Source organism: Myotis daubentonii, chromosome 1 (genome assembly GCF_963259705.1).
Source record: "Myotis daubentonii chromosome 1, mMyoDau2.1, whole genome shotgun sequence".
Lineage (NCBI taxonomy): Eukaryota > Metazoa > Chordata > Mammalia > Chiroptera > Vespertilionidae > Myotis > Myotis daubentonii.
Window position 1 is genome coordinate 23,033,275 of NC_081840.1, and position 14,985 is coordinate 23,048,259.

The window sequence follows — 14,985 nt, forward strand, 5'->3', positions numbered from 1 at the left end:
GATCCATTCATATTATTGAAAAAAAATTAGGAGTCTTTCCACTGCAATATTCAACAGTGTTTATCTTTAGATGGTGGGATTCCAGGTAACTTTTATTTTCTTCTTTCTTTATTTTTATGTTCTGGACTTTCTACATTGAACATGTATCACTTGTGCCATTAAAAATAGTGTTTTTTTTAAAAACGACACTTCCCCTAATGCATCTTATTTTTTCCAATCTCTAATCATTACTTGCCTAGCTCTTCTGGTTTTTTTAATCAATATAATTCCCTTTTAAAAAAAACACAAACAAACAAACAAAGGAACTTGACGTTAAGATTACCACGAATCTTCTTATTATGTCTATAGTTTTGCATTTTCCAGAATGTCATGTAATTAAAGTCATACATTATGTGTAGCCTTTTCAGGCTGGCTCTGTCACTTAGCAACCAGTATGCATTTAAAGAGGTTCATCCATGTCTTTTTGTGGCTTGATAGTTCATCTCTTGTCTTTGACCACTATTCCATTGTATAAATGGACCACCATTTGTTACTCCACTCACATAATGAAGGACATTTGGTTGCTTCTAGTTTTTGGTGATTATGAATAAAGCTGCTACAAACAAGCATTCGTGTTCAGACTTACTTTTCATCATGACTTGAATTTTCAAAGAGTGTAATAGAAATAATTGATACATAGAGGAATACATTATGAAAGTCAAAATTAAAATGAAATGGCCCGTTATAATTGATTTATTCATTTTTTGAAAGCAATGAAAAACAAGATAATAAATATTGGATTGGCTCTTATTATTTATAATACAACATAATATGATGTGTAGCTGAAATTATGTTATTTGTGAAATAAGAAATGTTATTTCTTATTTTGACTGGAACCGCCATCTTCCAATAATTTGCCGAAATGACTAACACAAAGGGAAGAGGAGAGGCACCCGCTATAGGTTCTGTAGGCCTTTCAGAAAACATGGAGCTGTTCCTCTGGCCTCATACAGGTGAATCTACAAGAAAGGTGATATTGCAGACATCAAAGGAATGGGCACTGTTCAAAAAGGAATGCCCCACAAATGTTACCGTGGCAAAACTGGAGGAGTCTACAGTTACCCAGCCTGTGGTGGGCATTGTTGTAAACAAACAAGGGCAAGATTCTTGCCCAGAAGATTAATGTACATATGGAGCATATAAAGCACTCTAAAAGCTGAGATAGCTTTTGAAACGTGTGAAGGAAAATGGTCAGAAAAAGAAGGAAGCCAAAGTGAAAGGTTCCTGGGTTCAGCTGAAGCGCCAGCCTGCTCCACCCAGAGAAGCACTTTGTGAGAACCAGTGGTAAGGAGCCTGAGCTGCTGGGACCCATCGCCTATGAATTCAAGGCATGACAAGTGCAAAAAAATAAAAGACCTCTGTACTATTAAAAAAAAAAATACCATAAGAGGCATGGTATTCTTTCTGCAAATGTGTGAGTGGGCATATATCAAAATCTGGGCCCTAGCCATTTTGGCTCAGTGGATAGAGCATCAGTCTGTGGACTGAAGGGTCCTGGGTTCGATTCCAGTCAAGGGCACATACCGGGTTTGCGGGATCAATCCCCAGTAGGGGGCATGCAGGAGGCAGCTGATCAATGATTCTCTCTCATCATTGATGTTTCTATCTCTCTTTCCCTCTCCCTTCCTTTCTGAAATCAATTATATATATATCTGGTATTAGGCTTTTGAGATTAATTAAAGAATAATCAAGTATAAAAATCAGAAATAATCCCATTAAATTCTTTAGGTGTCATAATAAAAATGTTCCTATTTATTTAACAAAAAATGAAGATACATATACACAAAGACAAACTCACTGTTTGTAGTACCACTATAGGTTTGTTTCCTACAAGTGCACAATCTGATATATTCCATTTTGCTTCATTCCTAAAAAAAAAAAAAAAAAATGGATGGTGCATTTATAAGGCTGCAGTATCAGGAGAGAACTTCTTTATTAGGCATGAAGTGAAAACAATCCTTTTATAATTTTATACATTTGATTATTAGAAGAATTTTCTATAAACTAGCTTCTGGCCCTGTACATTTCAAACCTTGTTTTTCCTCCATTACCAACATTCTTCAGTGTTGGGCACCATAGGACATATTCTTATCCTGTGCCTTCATGTCACATCACCAGTTTGGTGGGTACTATGGGCATTAGTAGATTTTCTGTGAGGCAAACTTACGTCAGGACGACTAGCAATAAGTGAACCAGTGACACACTGGAACAGGCAGGAGGACTCCTGTCCTGGGGCCTCAACTTTGGAGGGCTCAGCTCTGACCTCTGGGCAGATGCCTCCCCATAGAGCAAGGAGTCTATAGGGCCACAGCCTGCCTCATAGACCACACACACTGGGTACCCAAGATTCTGGAATGCCCTGCCCATTTTTAGGGCTGTGTGGACTCGTGTCTTCCCAAGGGTGGTCAGCAATGCAAGTGCGTGTACCGTTAGACTCAAAGGGTGGCAAACAGTAGTTGTTTGGAGCAGTATCTGAACATAACTTGGGCATGCAGTCCGAAGTTTCTGTGTATGTGTGAGGTCCTCACAGTGTGAAATGGAGCTGAGAACAGAAAGAGATGGGTGGACTCCAGGTCAGCTTTCCTGCACTGCTAAGTTTTGATAAGGAGCTCCAAAGAATCTAAACATTTCAAATGCAGGCCTGGTCTCCTGTCAAGGTAGGTGATAGAATGTATTTTACTCAACAGTTTGTTAGCTTGACTTACAACATTTAACTATTTAGACATATGGAAAAATGGGATTCTATTCATACTTTTGTCCTAACCCAAGAAGTCACTTGGCATTGAGGATATCCTCTTATTATTCCATGGAGTAATGCAGAAATCTGTTTGATATCAGAACTATTTAGGTTCCTGGGGATACTTTAATCTAGCTTTAATATAGGTACAGTCTCAACCCTGGCCATCACTACATTGGTTTGTGGGGTTGAAATAGAGCGATGCTGGGTCCCCAGGGGCTCTTCACCCTGAGTGAATCCACCTCCTCAACACATCCCAGCAATAAGGCTTTTTAGTCATAGCTACAAGAGTGTCTCAAAGTTGCTGCTACTTCTGCATAATAATAAAGACATAGAAAACAGAGGCTAACCTCAAAGATCACCACACAGATATATACTCAAGCCTTCTTGTGTGGACAATTCAGGTGTGTTCTCCCCATGAGGCTCCTGACTGGGTCAAAGGAGGCAGGTCTTAACCACATAGATTCTATTTTCATATTTATTATAGTAGCTCATAGAGCTATTTTGATAAACCATGGCTGAAGAGACATTCTCTTTGGCTCTACATTCGTATGAGACCACCTGTTTTGCAGATGCACTCATGTGTTAATATTTCTCTGCAGCCTGTGAGATCTCGCACACCAGGTCCCTGGTCACGGAGTCCAGCCTTTGACCTAAACACAAGAAGGAGAAATCAATCATCACTTGTCAAAGATCTACGCACCCCCTGGGAAAAAAGGATTGCAATGGGACCGTTTGGATCTGACAGCGCAGATTTCTAGCTGAGACAAGGTTTGTCCAGGGTCATATCCTCTTCCTTTGGAAGGAAAGGTGATTATTTCTAGGATGAACCCTTCTCTTGCTCCAAGACACAGGTAGCAGTGAACCCAGTCATATTCTTTCATTGATGTTTTATAATCTGTCATTATGCTTATAAAAAATATCTATTTAATAGTAGACTTGTATTTTTATTAAATACTAGAGGCCCAGTGCACGAAATTCGTGCACGGGTAGGGTCCCTAGGCCTGGCCAGCGATCAGGGCTGATAGGGGCCTTCAGGCTGCCAGCCGGGGCCTTCCTTCATTCCACACCACCCTCTGGTGGTCAGAGCACATCTTAGCAAACAATCGAACTCCTGGTTTCCGGGTCCAACTCCCACAGGGACACTTTGCATATTAGCCTTTTATATATATAGATATTTTTTATTGATTTCAGAGCGGAAGGGAAAAGGAGAAAGAGATAGAAATATCAATGATGAGAGAGAATAATTGATCGGCTGCCTCCTGCACGCCCCACACTGGGGATTAAGCCTACAACCCGGACATATGCCCTGATCGGGAATCAAATGTGACCTCCTGATTCACAGGTTGACGCTCAACCACTGAGCCACACTGGCAGGGCTAGACTTGGTTTTTAAATATATTTTATTGATTTTTTTACAGAGAGAAAGGGAGAGGAATAGAGAGCCAAAAACATCGGTGAGAGAGAAACATCGATCAGCTGCCTCCTGAACACCGTCTACTGGGATGTGCCCACAACCAAGGTACATGCCCTTGACTGGAATCGAACCTGGGACCCTTCAGTCCACAGGCCAATGCTCTATCCACTGAGCCAAACCGGTCAGGGCTAGACTTGGTTTTTAATGTGTACCATTTACACAGAGGGTTAAAGACATCACATTAAATGATAGAGCATATTTTTCCATATCCCAGAAAAGTCATACTAAATATAGGTCAGAGCTTCAAGTTTTACTAGAGTAAAAATGCTGAAAGACCCAGCATCTTTTGCAAGAGCTTTCTGAAATCCAAACTAGAATCCCGTTTTTCTAGAAAGGAAATACTAGTAGCTTAGGTGATTTTTTTTTTTAAGCCCCAAGTCTAGTCTTATTCTGGAGCAGGTTCTTTAAATGTAGCTCATGGGGAATGAGGAAGCCATGTCACTTGACTATTACTAGCACTGGACAAGCCAGCACAGTCATTTCCCCACTCTGCTGTGTGGGTGGGTGTGAATACTTTTAGATCCGTGAAAAGCATGGCCACAGTTTCACAAGGCCAATTAGCAATTCTCATGAGCCTCAATGTACTGAACGCGTAAGTGATTTAAGCATCATGAAAAGCTGGAAACTATGTCTGTGTCATAAGATGGGACTCTGTCCCCTAACCGGTTTGGCTCAGTGGATAGAGTGTCGGCCTGCGGACTGAAGGGTCCCAGGTTCGATTCCGGTCAAGGGCATGTACCTTGGTTGCAAGCACATCCCCAATAGGACGTGTGCAGGAGGCAGCTGATCAATGTTTCTCTCTCATCGATGTTTCTAACTCTCTATCCCTCTCCCTTCCTCTCTGTAAAAAATCAATAAAATACATTCAAAAAAAAAAAAAAAAAAAGATGGGACTCTGTCTGAGCACATGATACTCCAAAAATTGCCACAGAAGAGGAGAGACCCAGAATTCAAAGTAGTGTGAATCCAGCTGTCTTTCCTAAATATTGATTGTTGTTTACTCCCTAAAAAGCTTTGGGACACCCAATGATTAAAATAAGGCAATATGAATCTTTCTCTCCCTTTCTCTTCCCCTAATCACATCCTTTCTTTTCAGCAGCACTGTTAACATCAGAAGTACGAAAAGCAATATTCTGAACCCCTACTAACTATGGAACATGGTGGGGAAAGAACACTGTGGGATATCAGTTAATCACGTAACAGAAAACCTTCTCTTTTCCTGGCTCATGTAACCCATATTTTTATTTTATTTTATTTTATTTTTTTAAGCACCGCTTTTTAAAAAAAATATATTTTTATTGATTTTTTACAGAGAGGAAGGGAGAGGGATAGAGAGTTAGAAACATCGATCAGCTGCCACCTGCACACCCCCTACTGGGGATGTGCCCGCAACCAAGGTACATGCCCTTGACCGGAATCGAACCTGGGACCCTTCAGTCCGCAGGCCGACACTGTATCCACTGAGCCAAACCAGTTAGGGCACCCATATTTTTATTTATTAGTTTACACCTCCCACCCAAGTGAAATAGTAATCTCAAAAGCACTATCACATATTTCAAAGTTATTTCCACATCTATCAAACCTCAGGATTCTGAGATCTGGCTACCACAAGTCCTTTGAGACACTAAGTGATTCTGTGCCCTAACCGGTTTGGCTCAGTGGATAGCGCGTCAGCCTGCGGACTGAAAGGTCCCAGGTTCGATTCCAGTCAAGGGCATGTACCTTGGTTGTGGCCACATCCCCAATGTCGGGTGTGCAAGAGGCAGCTGATCGATGTTTCTCTCTCATCGATGTTTCTAACTCTCTATCCCTCTCCCTTCCTCTCTGTAAAATATCAATAAAATATATTTAAAAAAATAAGTGATTCTGTAAGAGTACTTTCTTGGCTCCTTTATCTTTGACTTAGTCATTTCATAGTGAATGGACTTTATTGTCCACTCTGCATTGCTGGCAAGAACGAGAGAGCAGAACGGAACCCTCCAGTCAGTTAGCAAGGCCAAACAGAGGGTCTTTTAGGACGTCAGCACTGAGAGAGGTATAGCAGCCACAGAAGAAATGGCCCTTGTCTCTGAGGAGTTTACAAGAGGTTTTCTAAGACACACATACAAGAACCTCTCAAAGATAGTATGCTCCATCTAGTAGGAATTGTGTGGCTCACAGATGTTCTGTGGGAGTCCCTGTGAAGGGGGCTTTCGAGTACTGGAGTAGAGATGGAGGCACAGAACTTGCTTGGATCTCAGAGATTGCACAAGACTTAGGTAGGCAGAGAGGAGGAGTGAAGACCTTCCGGGTGAGGGGAAGGACGGGATAAAGGGCTGGAGGAAGGAATGAGCATGGCAGAGGTCCATGACACTTCCCTTTTCCTTCCTGTTTCCAAACTGGATCACTTGTTACTTTGCAATAGAGAAGCTGGGCATCCGTTCTCCTTACCCATCCATTCATATCAACAAAATATTATAATGACAAAATACTACAGGAGCCCCACAGATCCTTTATAAAAGGCCTTGCCTGTCTTTCCTGACTGAAGCATTTGTAGATTTTCTTCTCACAAAGAATGTCTTAGTTGTCTCCTCTTTATTGCTCCTCCTTTCAGCTTTCTTTCTTCTGCCACAGACATCCATCAACTTCACTGTAAGCTTCTGTTTGGCCCAGCATGTGGGAGAAACACCGTGCTGACCCTCTCTTGGTCAAGACCTAAAGGACATTTTCATTTTCAACAGAGATTCATGTCTTTACAGGTTGACATACTTCATCTGAGTTAGCATCATTAGTGAACCAACTACATCAAGAGAATTCTTTCTGACCAGACCAACAACTAAGTGGTGGGGTGTAGGTCAAAGAAAAGCATCTGTTGGGATTTTTTCTCTCCCCTACCACAACCTCCTCTTGGTCCTCACTAATAATCCTCTCAACCTACCCCATCATTTTTAAAACATTTTATTTTTTAACTTGAGGCCTGGTGCACAAAAATGTGTGCCCTTGAAGTGGGAGGGGGGGGTGTCCCTCAGCCCAGCCTGCGCCCTCTTGCAGTCTGGGAGCCCTTGGGGGATGTCTGACTGATGGCTTAGGCCCACTCACCGGGGGATTGGGCCTAAGTTGGCAGTCAGACATCCCTCTAGCAGCCTGGGAACCCTTGGGGGATGTGTGACTAATGCCATTAGGTAGCAGGCCTAAGCCATTAGTCGGACATCCTTAGCACTGCGGTGGAGGTGGGAGAGGCTCCTGCCGCCGCTGCTGTGCTGGCCAGCCATGAGCTGGCTTCAGGCTGAGTGATGCTCCCCCTGTGGAAGCGCACTGACCACCAGGGGACAGTTTCTGTGTTGAGCGTCTGCCCCCTGGTGGTCAGTGCGCCTCATAGCAACTGGTCATTCCGCCATTAGGATCAATTTGCATATTACCCTTTTATTATATAGGATTACAATTGTCATACAATATTATACTAGTGTCAGGTATAGACCATAGTGGTTAGATATTTATATAACTTACATATATCCCCTCAAAAAGTCTAGTACCCACCTGACACCATATAAAATTATTACAATATTATTGACTGTATTCACTTATGCTGTGCTTACATCCCCATGACTATTTTGTATCTGCCAATTTATACTTCATCATCCTTTCACCTATTTCACCTAGCCCTCCAACCCCTCTCCACTCTGGCATCCATCAGTTTGTTCTGTGTATCCATTTCTTTAAAAAACATTTTTTTTATTTATGTATTGATTTTAAAGAGAGAGAGAGAGAGGAAGGTAGGAAGGCAGAGAGGATAGGAAGGGGAGAGAGAGAGAGAGAGAGAGAGAGAGAGAGATTTGTTTTTCTACTTATTTGTGCTTTCGTTGATTAATTTTTATATGTGCCCTGGCCGGAGATGGAGCCTGAAACCTTGGTGTATCAGGACAACATTCTAACCAACTGAGCTACCTGGCCAGGATTGTATTCATTTATTTTTATTTAATTGATTTCAGAAAGGAAGGGAGGGAGAGAGAGCGAGAAAGAAAGAGAGAGAGAGAGAAAGAGAGAGAGAGAGAGAGAGAGAGAGAGAGAGAGAGAGAGAGAAAGAGAAAAACATTAACGATGAGAGAGAATCATTGATCAGCTGCCTCCTGCATACCCCATACCAGGGATCGAGCCCAAAACCCAGGCATGTGCCCTGACCAGGAATCAAACCGTGGCATCCTAGTTCATAGGTCGATGCTCAACCACTGAGTCATGCCGGCCGGGCTGTATCCATTTCTTGATGTCTGTGTTGTCAGCAAATAGTCACCAAATGCCTGTATTTAATCATCATGGATATACCAGGAAGTATACACCAATATTTTCTGGCTTTTAGGAGTTTGTTGTCTAGTTGGATAAAATGGGCTTGTTCACTGGAGGCAGTATCAGAGCCTCTCAGAGCTCAAGGTTGAGCTGGATACTGCCTTTTTTGAGACTCCAACTATTTTTTTTAAATGAAGTGCCCAGCTGAATTTTTATAAAGGATGGTAGATTTTTTTTTATATATATATATATTTTATTGATTTCTTACAGAGAGGAAGGGAGAGAGATAGAGAGTCAGAAACATCGATGAGAGAGGAACATCAATCAGCTGCCTCCTGCACACCCCCTACTGGGGATGTGCCTGCAACAAAGGTACATGCCCTTGACCGGAATCGAACCTGGGACCTTTCAGTCCGCAGGCCAACACTCTATCCACTGAGCCAAACCAGTCAGGGCAAGATTTTTTATGTATACACTTAACATTGCTTTTAACTAAAAAAATTGACTAACTTTTGAAATGATGTCAAAAATCTAAATTGATATCCTAGCAGCATTATTCATAATAGCCAAGAAGTGGAAGCCACCCAAATTTCCATCCACTGATTGATGGATAGAAAAAATTTGTTATATCCACCCAGTGAAATATTTTTTGTAAATAAGAAATGAAGTACTGATACATGCCACAACATGGTTGAATCTGGAAAACATTATGCTAAATGGAGAAAGCCAGTTACAAAAGACCACATTTTGTATGATTTCATTTATATAAAACGTCCAGAATAGACAAAATTATAGAGACAGAAAGTAGATTAGTGGTTGCTTGGGGCTGGAAGGACTGGAGAGAAGGGGAATAGGAATTGACTGGTAATGAGGTTTCTTAGGGGGAATAAATATGTTCTAAAATTAGAATGTGGTGATGGTGGTACAACCCTGTGGTTATACAAAAAACCCTGCATTTTACACTTTAAATGGGTGAATTGTATGGTATGTTAGCTCTATCTCAGTAAATCTGATTTTTAAAAGTCTAAATTGAAAGCCTTTCATGACTGTGTGTGGGGCACCAGGCAGTGTGGTGTGTGTGGTGGACAGAACACGGGTTTGGAAGTCAAACACACCTAGATCCAAATATTCTGTTACTTATCAATTGTGTGACCATAGTTAAATTACTTAAATTCTCAGATTTCTTTTATTCACTGTAAAATGAAGAAAATAACTCCTATTTCATAGCACTGTTTTTTGAATAACATTATTGAACAGTTATTATGTTCCAGGCACTATTCTAGGCTCCGGGGGTACAGCAAGGACTAGGACAGCCAAGAATCTCTACACTATAGCTCATTTTAAAAAATGTAGATCTTTATAGGAAATCTCTCCAATATTGAATAGTGGAGATTAATTTTAAAATAATAAAACCCTGTAAGCCAACACTATGTACAAACATCCGTGGGCCAAACTTGGACTGGCAGTTTGTGACCCCCTGATGTAGGTTTTTCAGATGGTGAGTTTCTAGTATATTGCCCACTTGGCTGAACCTTGGGCCCCTCAGCCTGCTCCCATTTGCTGCCCAGCACTAATTGAAGAATCATTTCTCATAAAATTCAGGGAAATCATCATAGCAAGTAATTGAGCCAGGCAGTGGCCTGGATCCCAGCCCTCTCTGTGAGACGCTGCAGCCTTCCTCACTGACCCGGTGAGGCCCCCTTCACTTGCCATGCCTGGGCTGAGCTGGAAGTTTGTACAGGATGGGTTTGGAAGAGACTTGTGCTTCTCACGCCTTTCAAGATCATCTGTCCTCTGAGAACCTCTGTGGAAGGCCAATTCAGGACACAGTCTCAGATGTTAGAATTTAAACACATTCTTTTTCCTTTACTAGCTTAATACCCATCACCTCAACCGGTTTTGGCAAAAAATGTAAGTGTGCAGTAGCGGTGTAGGCAACTCTTTTCTGGAACTCCATATGGATGATTCATTTAATCTGTTTTAATTCTCTAACATATCCATGATTTCAGAAAAGGAAAAGCAAATTTTAAATTTATCTTTTTAAAAATATATATATATATATAATTGATTTCAGAGATGAAGGGAGAGGGAGAAAGAGATAGGAACATCAATGATGAGAGAGAATCATTGATCAGCTGCCTCCTGCATGGTACCCACTGGGGATTGAGCCCACAACCCAGGCAAGTGCCTTGACCGGGAATCGAACCAGAGACCTCCTGGTTCATAGGTCCACTCTCAACCGCTGAGCCACACCAGCTGGGCTAAATTTATCTTGTAGCTATTCAATTCAGAGTCAAAAAACTTCATATTGCTTACTTACCCATCGACAGAGCAGTAGAGTTTAAAGCTCTGAGAAGAGGGGCTCTAGAGAGAGGGTTCGTTGGACCATGCTATCCCATCAACACCAGACTCATTTGGAGTGTTTCATCCCATGGAGTCATGGAATTCCCCACAGCCTCTGAGTTTGAATCTCCCACAGTGAAGCACATCGGAACTCCAAAGCCTCTGTACATGCAGTGTGATGTAGTAGAAAAATGGTAAACTCAAGTTCAAATTTCCTTCCGCTGCGAATAACTCTGTAACCATACAAATTACTTTATCATTTTGAGTTTTACGTTCATCATTTGTAACATGAGAAGAAAAATAATTGTCTTATGGGCCAACTGCAGTGGTCCTCAACCTGGTTGCATATTAAAATTGTTTTATTAAAAATGTTGCAGCTTTGCCGAAACTGGTTTGGCTCAGTGGATAGAGCGTCAGCCTGCGGACTGAAAGGTCCCAGGTTCGATTCCGGTCAAGGGCATGTACCTGGGTTGCGGGCACATCCCCAGTGGGAGATGTGCAGGAGGCAGCTGATCGATGTTTCTCTTTCATCTATGTTTCTAACTCTCTATCTCCCTCCCTTCCTCTCTGTAAAAAATCAATAAAATATATTAAAAAATATATTTTTAAAAAAATGTTGCAGCCTGCCCTAACCGGTTTGGCTCAGTGGATAGAGCGTCGGCCTGTGGACTTAAGGGTCCCAGGTTCGATTCCAGTCAAGGGCATGTACCTTGGTTGCAAGCACATACCCAATAGGGAGTGTGCAGAAGAAAGCTGATCGATGTTTCTCTCTCATCGATGTTTCTAACTCTCTATCCCTCTCCTTTCCTCTCTGTAAAAAATCAATAAAATATATATATTTTTAAAAAATGTTGCAGCCTGTGCCACACTTTTTGCAAATTAAGTCAGAATCTCTGAGGGTGAAATACAGACATCAGTTTTTAAAAAGCTTCAGAAGTCATTCTGATATGCAGTCAGGATTAAAAACAACTGTTACCTGTATAAAATAGGTACTCTTTTTAAAATTTTTATTTTTCCCATCACCATTTATTCCCCCTATACCCTCTTCCACCTTCACTTCCCTCATTCCCCGCAATCACCACACTATTGTCCATGCCCATGAGTTCTGTCTCTATTTTTTCTTTTTTTGCTAAATCCCTCTACCACCACCCCAACACCCTCCACACACACACACACACACACACACACACACACACACACACACACACACACCCAGAGCTGTCTGCCTGCTCTCTACCTATGAGTCTGTCTCTGTTTTGCTTGTTAGATTCGTTTGTTCATTAAATTCCACATATGAGAGAAATCATATGGTACTTATCTTTCTCTTACTGGCTTATTTCATTTATCACAAACAGGTACTCTTTCGTTCTTAGTTATTCCCCAAGTTAAGTTTCAAACCAGCAATTGACTATACTTTAGGTTCCTGTTCTAAGAGTGCACCACTAGGTGTCAGCCTTACCATACAATTTGGCTCTTAGGAGCTTCTGGTTCCCGGGTCTTCAGGCTAACAAGTATGTACCATCACCACAAGTGCCTGCCTTAATGCCAGCCACAGTCCTAATGACTCTTAAAACATGTGATTTTAATCCTATACAGGGCAGGAAGATTCTGTGACTTGTACAGGATACACAGTAAGTGGCAGAACTGAGATTCAAGCGTCATGCATTCATTCACTCACTCAAAAAAGCCAAACACTTACTATGCACGAGGTACTGTATCTGGTATTAGGTATCCAAAGGTGAATAAGGTACAGTTCTCATCCTCTGGAAGTTCATTTTTGTCCTTCACTTGTAGGTACACTGGAAAAGAAAAGATGGGCGTCTCCTTTTACAGTTGTTCATGGCCTCAGGTCAGCGCTGTCTTCCTAAGAACTCAAACACTGTGTTCCTAAGAGGGTAGAATCACCCTTAGGTAGAGTTTCCTGGGAGATACTATAATAAAATGTAAAAATTTTAGGAGCCCATTAAGAACCTATGAGGCTAGGGACGACATCTGGTCTGTTTTACCACTGTCTTATTTACTTATATTCTCGGCAACAAACTATTAGTGCAGAGTACGTGTCTAATTTCTGGTCAATGAATATTGACTGAATGAAGAAATGCCTTGTACTCTGCTAAAAGAGCCACGAGGGAAATATTTCAAGAAGTCTGTACCTACTTTAAGCAATAAAAAAAAATAAGTAAATAAGGGAAATCATATATCAAAAAAAAAGAAGTCTGTACCTTATTCTGGGAAGCACATCTGAATATTCCCTTCCAAAGGTTAGTACCTTGTTCTCAAAAGCCCCAACTGATTCATCCCAGAGGTGGGAACGCCTCACAGATCTCAGAGAAGGTTCTAAATGAGCCAGGGACCAGAGGGTTATGTTGCTACTAGATTTGGTCAGTGGATCCAGAGTCTAATGGCTTCTCTGGAGTTTGTTCCATGTCACCAGGATACCAGCTGTGCCTGTTTCTGAGTTGTCATCCACCAACCAAACAGTTTGACAAGTAGGACCATAGAGATTAGTGGGCTGGGTTAAACTTATAGTCCATTCAATAGTCTCTTACCTTGGAGAAGAATATATTCAAGTAGTGGTCCTTATACCTGGTTATGAATTAGAATCACTTGAGGGAGCTAGTTAAGCAGAATCCCTCAAACTAGGAGAGGGACCTGGGATTCTGATGTAGGACCAGGGTTGAAAAATGGCCAGTTCATTCATGTATGGCCCTGCGATTCCTAAATTTGCTCTGATCTTTTCTGTATTCTTATTATATTGCCTCCCTGGATAGGAGTTCCATGCCTTCATTAACTGCACTTTGAAGTAGTTTCCCTTTTAATCAGTCCTAAGCTTATCTCTACTGGAAGTTTCTAAATGACATTTAAGCCCCAGGATTTGGAGATTTGAGAGAATAGTCCATGTTGATCATACCCACGATCTTTGTGATACTATAGAATTAGCTCAGCTCTCTCCCTGAAGCATGCCTGGCAGTCACATGTCCATTCTTAAGATTTTTCGTGGTTTACAAGCAGCTCTGGCTTTATCCAGTGATTCATTCTGCCTCAGCTAGACAACCTTTGCCCACTTTGTGCAATAGCAAAAAATACAATATCCGTTTCTGTGAGGATTATGCCATGGATGGCTGCTACTTAGATTATTCAGGACATTTGTTGTGAACTTAGATTAAAGTCCTGTTATAAATGTAGTCAGCCTATTAGCCTTGAAGAGACCAGGAGAGGAAATATACTGTCATTTAAGTGCTCAGTGACTAACACATCCCTTCGGAGTGGCAATCTGGATGGTTTGCAGAACAGAAACCAGAGGTGGGAGTGGGACAGGAGTGTTTATAGTACAGGGTAGAAGTGGGTGAATAGAGAAGGAGAATACCAGGGTCACATATCTGCCAAATAAAAAGGAACAGGGTCTGGTTTAATCACTTCCTTAAAAAAAAAAAAAAAAGGCTAAGTGGTTGGAGATGGATATTCACAATTGGGGTAATCATTTTGGAATCTCCAAGTGTTCCTTGATGATTCAAAGTTTCTAAGTAGCCTTACACACATGTAAAAAAAAGAGGGCTTGGGAGAGAGACCGAGAGGGAAAGGTGTTATCAGATCACAGCCTGCACATCCTTCTAGGCAACTTTTACTTGGCCAGGATCCAGGATCTGCCTGCACAGAAAAATTATTGGAGCTTGGTTGGAAATTGCTACCAATCACCGGTGAGATTTCTGGTCGTATCCCTTATGGACCTCAACAATGACCCTGTTCTCAACTGAGGCTATTAGAAAACAGATCTCCAGGGACCGATCCACCCAAGATGAAAATACTGTGGCCTCTGATTTCAATGATGCTCTGGCTCTGATATGATCAACACTCAGAATAATAATAGCTCTTCCTGGCATTCTTCTCATCTAGAGATTTCAAAGCCTCTTACAAATATGTACCCCTCCCATAGGCAGCAGGTTAGGCAACGTCTCTGACATTCATTTTTTGCTTGGGGTCCTCCCAGAAATTGATGACTAAGCTGGAAATAGAGTATGAATCTTGTGATTCAAGGTCTCACATTCAACACCCACTCCTTTTCACTTCCAAATATTAAGCAGTTTGCAGGCTCCCACAGGGCACAGTTCTTTGTAGGGGCCTGTGTATC

General features: G+C 41.6%; 1 protein-coding gene across 7 annotated transcripts in view; it reads left to right on the forward strand.

Annotated features, from left to right (window-relative positions):
- HEATR4 (HEAT repeat containing 4) overlaps positions 1-4,560 on the forward strand; it is a 75,061-nt gene extending 70,501 nt beyond the window's left edge. For 6 of the 7 annotated variants that reach the window (XM_059690973.1, XM_059691002.1, XM_059691021.1 and 3 more), the window contains one exon: positions 3,379-4,560. In XM_059690973.1, coding sequence (XP_059546956.1) covers positions 3,379-3,537 — 159 coding nt within the window. In that variant the 3' untranslated portion in view covers positions 3,538-4,560. The remainder of the gene's footprint in view (positions 1-3,378) is intronic. The other variant, XM_059691027.1, reaches the window with a different exon arrangement.
- The last annotated feature ends 10,425 nt before the right edge of the window (positions 4,561-14,985 follow it).